We start from the raw sequence: 12,115 nt of genomic DNA on the forward strand, positions 1-12,115 counted from the left end.
AAGACTTACTCCGTAGAAAGCAGAAATGGCATTTTTAATCGTATTCAGCACGGTCACACTGGACCTAAAAAAAATAAACGTTGGCGGAGGAATAAACAATCCTTTATTTTGGCCAGGACCAGGATGCACCAGGCCTACAGCGTGCACTCAATCCTCAAGCAGGGCGTGCAGATAGAGTCCATTGCGGCGTATGGTGAGTGGGGTCCGGGATGTTTCGCGCCAGCATTGCTGTTACTCACCGGGCGCGTCAATCCAATTCCAGGCAGCCATGTCATTCTGGGCACCCGCAGCGGGCAGCTCATCATGTACTCCGTGGACAAGGAGACCGGCGTGGACATGCGGATGTTCAACAAGAATTTCAGCCGGAAACCGATCACCCAGATGGAGGTGATTGCCGCGGAGAACCTGCTCTTCGTGCTCACTGACTACCAAATGCAGGTGTGCGACATTAGCCGGATCGAGAGCAACTTCGCCTTTATGCACAGTGCTCCGGATACGAAGGGTTGTACGTTGTTCACCATGGACGTGGATTCGCGAAAGTCCACCACCGGCGATGTGAGCACCTTCATTCGGGTGTGTTGCGCCATTAAACGTCGCCTGGTGTTCTTCTTCTGGAAAAAGTCCATGTTGGATTCCCTTAAGCTAAGCATCGAGCTAAGCGACGTGCCTCGCACATTGTGCTGGGTGGGCCATGCCGTCTGCGTGGGCTACAAGGACGAATATGTGATCTACGATGTAAGAGGTGCTCTCTAATAATGGGTACATTGTGTTTTAATGCCCGCATTTGATTTTTAAGATATCCAGCACAACACCCAAGAAGCACGATCTGTTCCTCACCTCCTCCAGTATCAGCAGGGATCCCTGCATCTGCCTCATTCGGAACAACATGCTGGGCATCTCCAAGGACAGCTACCTTGTCGTGGTTGATCCCAGTCGATATAAGGACACCGATGGAAACAACAGTTCTACTGACGTGCGACCGGGTGGCATGGAGAGCAATAGTTCCCTCACTCCGCTGCTATGGTCGAGTCCCTTGCTAGATTTGGGTATGAACTTCCTAATAGGAAGCCAACTCTATTTTACAATTTTCCATTCATTATAATATACAATCTTTAACAGTCTGGGATGAGCCATATGCCGTTGGTCGGGTCAACAATGCTATCGAGGTGCGCAGCCTGGTGGGCAAGGACACTCTGGTACAGAGCATTCCCGAACTGCAAAAGACAAAGTTCCTGGTCCATGCCGACAAGGGGACCATCTTCGCTGCCGCCACCTCAGAGCTTTGGTGCATCCGCCTAGTGGAAATTCCTATCCAGCGTCAGCAGTTGCTTCAGCAAAAGAAATTTCAACTGGCCATTGAGCTGACGGTGAGTAGACAGATGCTTCCTGCTAAACGAAATAATTAACACTTTATAATCTAAATTCTAAGCAAATATCCGATGAACCGGCCAAGGACAAAGCCCAAACCATTCGCCAGATACACATGCTCTACGCCAAGGAGCTATTTACCAACAAGGAGTTCTCGGCGGCCATGAAGGAGTTCGAGAAAGCAGCCATAGACCCCTACGATGTAATAAGACTGTTTCCGAACTTAGTGCCTGAGGCGAAGTCTGGCAGCGAGGATGCCGCCGTGCCCACTTCCAGTGCTCAGGCGCTGGAGGATAGCGACCTGGAGAACGCCTACTTGGCACTGATCGAGTATCTGGCCCTGGCCCGCCAGCGGGAGGTGGTCAAGCTGCGCGACACCAAGAGTAGTTCAAAATCCCTGCTGGAGATTATAGATACCACGTTGCTTAAGTGCTACCTGCAGACGAACGACTCGCTGGTGGCGCCGCTCCTCCGACTCAACCAGTGCCACCTGGATGAGTCTGAGAAGACGCTGAAGAAGCACAACAAGATTTCGGAGCTGATCATCCTCTACCAGATGAAGGGCAAACACAAGGATGCCCTTAAATTGCTCCGAGAGCAGGCGAGCATCGAGGGATCGGTGCTGCAGGGTCGAAAGCGAACGATACGCTATTTGCAGGAACTGGGAACTGATCATCTTCCGCTGATCTTCGAGTTCGCTGATTGGGTGCTGAACGAAAATCCTGAGGAGGGGTTGTCCATTTTCACTGACGAACTCATCGAGGTGGAATCCCTGCCGAGAGCCAAAGTCCTGGACTTTCTGATAAGCAAGCACAAGGCACTGGTCACTCCCTATTTAGAGCACCTAATTACAGTGTGGAAGGACAGTAACACCCTGCTTCACAATGTGCTTATCAAGCAGTATCGCGAGCAGTATCAGCGACTTCTTGCGCAGCAGGATAAAGGGTGAGATTTAAGTAATTGTGTTGAGTTAAAAATGTTGATTATAATCGAATGCATTCTAGAGAGGAAGTTCCCGAACTAAGTCCACTCCGCGCCAAGCTCTACAAGATGCTGGATGAGTCTAATGACTATTCACCGGATCGCGTACTAGAGGAATTCCCCACCAACATGCTGCTGGAGGAGCGCGCCCTCATCCTGGGTCGGCTCAAGAAGCACGATAAGGTGCTGTCCATATACATCCATGTGCTGGGCGATGTTGCCAAGGCAACGGCCTATGCGGAAGCTAACTTCAAAGAAGATGAGAACATATTCCACACTCTCATCAAGTGTATACTGATACCACCCACAGAACCGCCCTATGAGGGCGTAGCCTTGCATCCAGATTTCGTTCAAGTCAACCGAGAGGTGGCCTTGGAACTGCTTAATGCCCACGCCACGAAAATCGATCCATTCGAGATCTTCGAGGTGATCTTAACATGCACTTCTTATTAATTGTAAATACTAAACTCAATCCGTTTTCCGCAGCATCTTCCCGATGACATGCCCATGCCCCAGTTGGAGAAATACTTGGAAAAGTCGATACGCAAGAAGCTGGCCGACAAGCACCAGATGCAGATGATGTGTGGCCTGCTGGAGTCGGAGGCCACGCGCCTGGAGTCAGCGGTGGAAGCGCAGCGGGGCATCAGTTTCGAGCTAAACGAGTTCAGCGTGTGTCCCGAGTGCAGGAAGCGCTTACCCAGCCAGTCTGCCTTCGTGCGCTACCCAAACGGGCAGATCGTGCACCTATCTTGTCACGATCGCATAGCCAGGGCGGCAGCTCAGCAATAAAAATATTACTCTTTTGTGATAACTGATCAAAGTATAAAGTGTGAATAAGATTTAATTATGTTTATCTTTCTTTAATTGATGTTATAGAACAACAATTGACTTCCAAACATGTACTTTTCCTTTCTTATGTTTTTTATATTGGCTTTTATAAATTAAAAGTGACAAAAAAGGCCGCAGAGGTAAATAAAACGCATATTGTACATATTTATTTGGCTGTATTTACAGAAAATTTGCATTGCACTGGTAGGCATTTTAGGCCTCTTCGCTGCCATCCATGAGGCTATCGCCGTCGAGGGAGTCGTTGCAGATGGACAGATCCGATTCGGATTGAGCCCGACTCATCGATGGCATGGCGCCGGAAAGCGACAGCGAGTGCTTGCTGTCCTCGTTATCCTCTTCCTGCAGGCTGGGCGAAGCTGCACTGCCTCCGGTTGTGAGATCGGTGGACGCAGAATGAGCTGCGTTGACAGCCACCGACACCTGATTGCCCAATATCGCCGTGCCCGGCAGCTGAGTCTGTCGGATCATGGCGAGTCGCTGCTGAGTGAGCTCCAGGTGGTGCTTGCGCCACTTGATCCGCCTGTTCTGGAACCACACCTTCACCTGCGCCTCCGTCAGCTTGAGTGTGTGGGCCAGGTAGAGCCGCTCTGGCCCGACCATGTACTGCTGCCTTTCAAACTCCGCCTCCAGGCACTCCAACTGCTCCGGCGTAAAAATTGTCCGGACGCGCTTGTTCTTCAGCGCGCTTTTCTTGTGGGAGTCTGGGGAATGACAAAAGGATTATGAGATTTCGATACTAAATGATTTTGATTTCTTAAAAGATTGTATTAAAAAGACTTAAGCTAAGGTCAGATCATTATCAAGAATGACAACGAACTTACTTGGAAAAGAATTTATGTTGTTTATGTATTTTTAAATCCAGCATATCTGGTTTAAATATTTTTGTTTTTATATAAAAGTGTAATTCTACAATGTACAATTTTAAGTAATAACTTTGATGTTTTGTAATAAGATTTTCCGTATATCTACATTTTGAATTATCTTTAAGGACATTGGGATAATTTGTTAGCCATTAAAATAACTAACAAAAATTAAAATAAAATTTTATAAGAAGCAATATTAATCCTGTAAAGGCATGTAGATTTCGATATTTATCATATCAGTTTGTTTTATTAAATTGTTCGTTAACTTTACGGGAATTACAGTTATGAGACTAACACCAAAAAATCTGTTTTGCCATAAGGTATATTTGGTTGTACTTCTACCATAAAAAAATGGCCCGTCATTTGAATTTTAGGCAAGTATTTCTTACCTTCAAAATCGTAGCATTCAATATATGTACACAGACTAAAGTCATTCTTCTTACCCGACTTGAGTTTCTCGCGCTGAAAGCTCAGCGTGGCCTGCTGCTGGGCGTGGTGTTGCTGGTGGAGCTGCTGCAGGCTCTGCAGGGCGGAGGGAGCTGCTCCCACGGCAGCGGCCACAGCCGCGAATCCCGACTGGTGAGGATGTGGATGCGGATGACCACTGTGCAGGTAACGTCCACTGCCGGCACCATTATCACAATTGAAGTTGTTTACACTCTGGCTGCTGCTGTTGTTGTTGCTGCTGCTGCTTCCGTTGTTGTTGTTGTTGCTCGTGTAGCACTTGTTGTTGTCGTCGCCGTTGTTGTTGTCGTGCAGGGACAGATTGATGGCATTGTTGTAGTCTTTTCGCTGGCTCTGCAGGCCCAAAATGGCGGCGATGGTGAAGGACTTGCCCACGTCGAGGGAGGAATGCGCCGCTGCCGCCTCGATGAGCTGCGCGTGCGACGTCGCAGTAGCTGCCGCCGCCAACTGTTCCCGGTGGTTGCTGTTGCTGCTGTGGCAGCTATTGTTGGTGCTGCTGTTGCTGCTCGTGTTGCTGCTGCCGGTGGTGTTGTTGCTGCCTGTTGTCGGTGGGTGGTGGCCATCATGTTGGGGGTGGTGTAGCTGCTGATAATGATGTTGCTGCTGCAGATGATTATTATGTTGCTGCTGGTGCTCCATTTGGTATGAACTCTGACCCGCCGAGACGGCGGCTGCCGCTGCAGCAGCCGCTGCCAGCGCCGCCGAGGGCAGCGCATGATGCGGTTGACCATGTGCCGGGATGCCCCCTCCCAAACTCCCCAGTCCGCCGACCCCTGACCCCCCGCCGCCACTGGCTTGTGTGTTATGCAATGCCAGGAAGTGCGACAAGGGATTTGCGTGATATTTGGAAGGATTCTGCAGCATGCTTAGGTATTTGCCACTGTCTCCAAGTTGTCGACTGCCCTTGGCCTCCGGGACTCGCTTTCTGCAAATGGGAGAAATGCCTCAGATTAATTGTTGCACAGTTGCTGAGTTGCAGCGGCTGCCAGGTGTCAACGACTCTGATTAAATCCACAATTAAGTGAAATGTAATCACGGCCTGGGGAAGTTGCTCTACCATGAAGTGCTTGGTCAGCAGTGGTCTGAGCTTAGACAATGAAACAACAACAGGTTAGGACAACGCCCCTCCCTGGCGCCTTTCCCTACCCGCAGCAAAGAAACCTGACAAAAATTTGACAAACTTTTCCTACTACTCAATAATTTATTAATAAGTTAATTTGCATGCTTTATAAAAATATATTAAAAGTATATTCGTTTGATTAAGCTAATTTTGTAAATGTAAGCCTGTCGAAATGATAGAATAATAATGAATATCTGAAGATATTCATATATTGCCTGTGTTTATTTTTGAACTTGGTAATTTACTTATATATTCATAAGATGTTTTGATTTTGAGGATGCTTCGTAAGACAATTCCAACTTGCGTTTTAAAGTTTTAATATAAAAATTTGATTAAAAAGCTAAACTAATCCTAAGAAAATCCCAAAACTTTGTTTTTCATACAAAAATCAGATTTAATAGTGCACTTATTAAAACAATATTTATCACACAAAAATCAGATTAAATAGTGAACTTAATATATTTATGAAATGCTTAAATAGGTGATGTTTATTCCCAGTGCACCAATTCCGTTTTGCACCCTCAGCCATTGCATTCATTTGCTTAATTGCAAGTCCTCTCGCTCGCACGCATTCCCAGGTAAACCTGAATCAGTGGCAATGTGATAGCCTAATTGAGACTTTGTCACAGTTTGCTGCTTCATTGTGGCTGCTGCAATTGCTGCTGTTTATGTTGCCGATGAAGTTGCTTCTCCAGGTGCGTGAACCGTTCCAAATCCCAGCCATCCACTCAGTTGTCTCCCATTGTTTGCGCTCTTGGCCAAATATGTGAATGTCTCAAGCTGCATTTAAGCTGATTTAAGTAAACAGCTGAAGCCAACCTCGTGTGCGTGCCAAATGAGCTTCATTAGAGAAATGCAAATTGGGTGTAACAAGTGGATTTCGCACACATTCCGGACTCGAATCTCTGGGACACAATCTAGCTGCATTACTTGTGCAGATATTGTTTGCAAAGGTAAAATCTTTTATTTTTTTATAGTTTACTTAATAGCTTAGTTATTTGGTTTGGGCTAAACATAAAGATTAAGAAAAAGGGTTACATCTTTTAAAGCGTTATTATCGTCAAAAGCCATATTGTAAATAAATTGATTATTAATTATACCAAATAACAGTAAAGTTAAACTAAAAATTTATATGAACACCTTTAAAAAGTAACATTTAAACAATAAATAAATTTATTTGTCTTTACATACATAAATGTGGATTGGTGCAGATATATTTTTTTATCCCTACAAACCAATTAAGGCAACATTCATAAACGGTACATATTATATTATGTGGAATGCATATTATCTTTATGGTTCAATTTTATATTCCTCAAGAAATATTTGTCTTACTGATTATTTGCATAATTGTCCAAGCAGTATACGGATTTTTTTCGTTTGAACTAGAACGCCGTCGGTCTTTTGCTAACACACAAAATTTGTTTTTACAGCAACATGCACTTACCTTTTTAGCAATCGAGTTCTAAGTGCATTCAATCCAATTTCAGTTGTGATCCGTATAAGGTAAGGTAATCCCAATAAATCCAAAATTTCACTACGATTTTCGCTGACAGTTCCGCAAAAAAGAAAACAGTTTTTCCGACGGCACTGCAAAAAGTATTGCCTACAGTTATGCGCCTTACGGTCGGCTGTAACGGAAATCGCACTGGAAATCGAAGCGGAAGTCTGGTTAAACTTTTGATGACCGGAAACGCATGCGAACGCGAACGTGTTGCAAGCTAAACTGAACTCAAAAGTTCGTGGCCGTAAAATTTTTACAATATTGGCAGCAGCCGACGCCGGCAGCGACGTCGGCGTCAACGTTGGCAGCGTTTCTTTGGCGTAACAGTGTGTGTAACTGAGCGATTCCTTTTGTGGGTGTTTGTGAGCTGCCGTTGTGATTTTTCTAGCCGCTTTTCCTTCTACATTTTTTGCTCTCAACTAGGGTTGTACAAACTTTTTTGGACTCACGTTTCAAATCTCATAAATAGAATACTTTGGTATTTACAATACCCATTCAAATAATATATTTAGTTTTTTTTTTATTTCAAAAGTTAAAGCAGTTAGGAAAATAAATATAGTAGCATAGTTTAGTCAATGGTATGATCGATTTCTATTCAGCATTTCTTAAAGAAAAAAAAAAACGCTTCAATATTTGTAGTTTTCAAAGAGTATTCCTAAATCGACCCCTTTTTTTTGTTCCTTTATACCAAATCTTACTAATAGAGAAATAATATTATGTTGAGGTACTTGTGGCCAAAGGCAAACTGAATTATTTTGATCTTTTTTATATAGATATGTATAAAATGAACGATTCGTGGAAATAATAATAAATATCTGACAACCCTGTTCTCAACCAAGAGCAGAGCAACGAAAAAAAGAGGGTAAGGAAGGAAGAAGGAGATGAAGCAGAGGCATAATTACATCGTCAACCGAAGCCTTGTCATCATCATCGTTATCATTCAGAAGCAACCACCAGGCAGTTACATAAAAAAAATCACCCACCACCCAAACCACCTACCTATCAGAGCAACCTTGCCCACACTCATTCGGTTCCATTTCGAGGGCGAGTGTATGAAAACTTATTGAAATTATGATATATATGGGTAATTGGCTCACTTGCTCCGTCTCCCTTGCTCATGGAAAAATGGGCGGAACCAAAAGCAGTGAAAAAATAAATAACAAACAATATGGCGGCGCTGGATTAATAATCTTTTGTAAAAAGTCCCTGGGAAAAAGCGATGTGGGGACAGACATAATTAATGAAGCAATAAGCGATGAAAATACATCGTGGATACACAATAAGGAGTTGAATATTAAGATTTAATAAAATTATGTAACGGTAATGCAAAAAATTTAAAAATCATATTTTTTATAATTTTTATTAAATTATATGAATTATTTTCAGTCAAATTGGTAATAAGCCAGATTATGCATAAAAGTATTATTAAAAAAAAAAATTTCGAAAACGTTTTTTTCACATATTTTGTGTATAAAATGCAGCTTTGAATTTTGTAGAATTGCAACGCAGTCCTTTGGAACTTAATAAAACAAATCTGAGAACATCCATTCCTGTTAGTAAAAAATAAAAATTACCTAGCTGTTTGTATTTAAAATACAAACAAAATCTGATTGAGCAAACCAGATTTTTTTTTAGTTCTACTCACTTTTAGCCGAAATCGACCAACTAAGTAGTCAATCTAACTTGGCCACAGCGCAAACCCAAACACAACCAAAATTAGCCACCCCTTTGCTTCACCCCATTTGTCGCTAGGCGGGTCTTCAATTTCCCGTTTGATAAACTACACGGAATGCCAACGATCATTACGAGCGGACATGGCGGACACAGAAAGACGAAGGAGGCGCCCCAATTAGCGGCCCATCAAAGTAAATCAATGCAAGAGAACGTTAAATGGAAAATCCTAAAAGAGAACAAAGCAAATGAATGATGCCGAGCGTACACAGAGAAAAATAAAATAAATGATTTTAACATATTTTTTAGCTCAAAATAAATAATTTGAAAATTTTTTAAAGAATTTTAAAATTGTATTTCTAATACCTCACCTCAGCTATTTTAGACTTCTAGAACTTTTGTTTAAAGTTATAGCATTTGCAGTTTATAGTTTACATTTAATAATTTAATCATGAGGAAAGTAAGTCCACCTATGATTTTTTTATAAATTTTACCAAAACTCTTGTGGATGCACAGTCAAATTAGGTAATATAAGGGTAAGAGCCGAGGTTTTTAAAAGCGCTATACTTAAATTTAATTTTTATACAAATTTATTCAAACGATACTAAATGGTTTAAAAATTGGCTCGATGTATGTACACCGCCACGCCATCGCCAACTTTCCATTCCTCTTCAAAAAAAAACCAAAGAGATACAAATTCAAAAATCAAAGCCAGGAATTTGCAGCCGAAAAGGGGAAGGGGAAATGGGGGACAGAGAGTTGGGAATGGAGAGGATCCTTTCGGGTGCTTCGGCCTCACGTTTGTCGTTTCAATCATCATTAGTGCTAATGTACCCACAAGAATTGGCCAGCCACTTGACGCTGACGTCAACGTCGGCGTCGACGCAGACGCAGACTCTGGCGTCGGCGTTTAGCAATGGCGGCCACAGCAGAACAAAATGGAGAGTGAGGAAAAGAGAAATAGGGACTACTCTTTTAAACTGCCAGGAAACGCCTGTTCGTACATACTATTTACATAAAAACATATTTTATTTTTCATTTATCTACCACAATTTTAATAACTTTTGAGGTGCAAACAACAAAAACAATACGAAACCCCACAAAACCCACACATACATATGTACCTCGAGATGCACTGCGCATGCTCCTGAACGGGTGAGAATAGAGGAGCAGGAGAGGGAGAAATCTCTATGCCACCGTTGCCTTTGTTGTTGTGCTTTTGGCCTTTTGATAAACTTCGTCGTCGTTGTTGTTTTTGTTGCTCTGCGTACGAGAGATAAAATGAGATAAGAGGCATAATGATGATGATGTCCCTTTTTGGCTCTTGGTGGGCGAGGAAGTGGGAAGTGAGATAGGGAGACGAACGAACAGCAAGAGCGTTGCCATAACCATAACATTTATTTATTTTATTAAATAAAAAACTCACCCGCACACAAACATTATAATGTTATCTAATAAATAAAACACAAACAAGCGGCAGGGAAACTTTTTTCATTATGAATTATTACGTTAAAAGTGCCAGGAAGAAAAAAGGGCAAAAGTGTAAGGGAAAAGAGGAATAAGAGAAGCTCGGCAAACTGCCAAATGAAATTACCGTTCAACCGGGCACAGGGCTGTATCGCGGGATTCATTATAGAAACAAGGCTTCCATTTTTTTGCGATGCACCTCCAACCTGTCGAATTTAAATAGCAATACTGCGGATGAATAATATTTTTGGACTCATTTATGTTCTTGTTAATGCTTACTTGAAATTTAAAGAACAAAACTGCATATTATTACTCATTAACCTTTTTTTTTTTTGTTATCCTCTTTTCTTTATTTCATTATGAGGTGGACTTGTTCTAATTTAGTTGGAGTATTTTGAAATTATTATTTGACTTCTTTAAATGTTATATAACCTAAAGGACCTTTCATACACATATTGTGAACAAACTTGTTTGTCATCTAAAAAACAACTTCAGAGATAAGTACAAATGTTAGTTTGTAAAAAAAAAAATAAAAGCTTATATTACTTGCTTATAAATTATAACACTTTCGATAAAGCTTAACTTACATCATACAATATCTGAGGACACTTTCTGTATATTGCGCGTGCCCCTTGCTATCCTTTCTCATTTAATGAAAATATTTTTATTATTATGGAGCCGCATGACGTTGTGGCACAAACACCCGCACACAGAGTAACTGAAACAAAGTGCCTAAGCTGCTCCAACAACTTAATCCCCTGGCCACCACATCCTTCCCTTTCTTGGCTGTATCTCCTGGCAAAGCTTAATTTTATTAGCCCTCATCCTTGACTTGCCTTCACCCCTCGGTTGGCATTCATTTGCCGGGCAGAACATCATCATGAGGTTGCGCACCCAACCTCTTTTGCTCTTTGCCCATCAACAGACGCCCCTTCTGGCGTCCTGCCCCCTTTTTCTTGGCCACTGGCTCACAACAAAATGGACTCAAAAATGCGAGAGGAGCAAAACATTTGCGGCATGTTTTTAATAATGTTGTTTATAATGTTGATTTTTCCTCAATTTTATTTCCTCGTTTTTTCCACATTTCCCCATCCATTTCTTTTTGATGTATTTGTACAGAATTCCTTTTATGGGTCGAAATAAACGAAATGGTAATCTCTTTTTTACGGCCTCGCATCGGGAAATACTTTATTGCTTGCAACTTTATGGCTATTCAATTTTAGAGACCTCTCAAAACGCTAAATCAAAGCCCATTCAAAAACTAATTACAAAATCAAAACTTATAATGAGCGGCAAATTAAAAATTTTTCGATTGCCCTCAAAATCAGGCAACAAACGGCCAGCAAATCAGGTGAAAGGGCAGCCATTTTGGGATTTTAATTAAATCCGGCTATTCTGGTGGCTCTTCCGTCGCATTTGCTGCCACTAGGGCCACTTGAGTGTGTATGCAACCCGCTCTTGGCCATATTCAAAATGAGTTTTTGGTCCTGGTTTGGTTTTTGGCCAAAATGCTGCACTCTGCGCTGTTGGCGAGCCACTCGAAACAAATATTTTCGGCCCCTCGACTGCTTTTCATTCCGCCAAAAATTAATTTCAATTTTTTGATTCAATTTTGCTATGGCAAAAATAATGCAAAACCTAAACAGACTTTACGGTGGCCTGTCATTGTTTTAATTGAAAATGTATTTGGTTATGTTCGCAGCACTAATAACTGCGCTTATAATTGCATATTGTTGGGGAAACCAGTTTGAGGGACTTACGGTTTTAATTAAAAATTGTTTGCCCTGCTGCAAATGGTAATGCGGTTTTTGAGAAAATATGAGATTG

General features: G+C 42.2%; 2 protein-coding genes across 2 annotated transcripts; one reads left to right on the forward strand and one right to left on the reverse strand.

The window, feature by feature from the left end:
* The first annotated feature begins 31 nt into the window (after nucleotides 1-31).
* Nucleotides 32-3,319, forward strand: LOC128252343 (vam6/Vps39-like protein). The gene is made up of 7 exons (XM_052979996.1): nucleotides 32-193; nucleotides 263-735; nucleotides 797-1,046; nucleotides 1,120-1,367; nucleotides 1,430-2,313; nucleotides 2,373-2,775; nucleotides 2,836-3,319. Exons 1-7 carry the CDS (start codon nucleotides 124-126, stop codon nucleotides 3,136-3,138), a joined length of 2,631 nt encoding a protein of 876 aa, XP_052835956.1. The 5' UTR covers nucleotides 32-123; the 3' UTR covers nucleotides 3,139-3,319.
* A 5-nt stretch (nucleotides 3,320-3,324) lies between these two features.
* LOC128252356 (homeobox protein Nkx-6.1) lies at nucleotides 3,325-7,351 on the reverse strand. Its single transcript, XM_052980013.1, has 3 exons — nucleotides 7,094-7,351; nucleotides 4,505-5,451; nucleotides 3,325-3,899 (listed from the first exon to the last, which is right to left on the reverse strand). Exons 2-3 carry the CDS (start codon nucleotides 5,388-5,390, stop codon nucleotides 3,391-3,393), a joined length of 1,395 nt encoding a protein of 464 aa, XP_052835973.1. The 5' UTR covers nucleotides 5,391-5,451; nucleotides 7,094-7,351; the 3' UTR covers nucleotides 3,325-3,390.
* Between the last annotated feature and the right edge of the window lie 4,764 nt (nucleotides 7,352-12,115).

This window comes from Drosophila gunungcola, chromosome 3R, assembly GCF_025200985.1.
Source record: "Drosophila gunungcola strain Sukarami chromosome 3R, Dgunungcola_SK_2, whole genome shotgun sequence".
NCBI lineage: Eukaryota > Metazoa > Arthropoda > Insecta > Diptera > Drosophilidae > Drosophila > Drosophila gunungcola.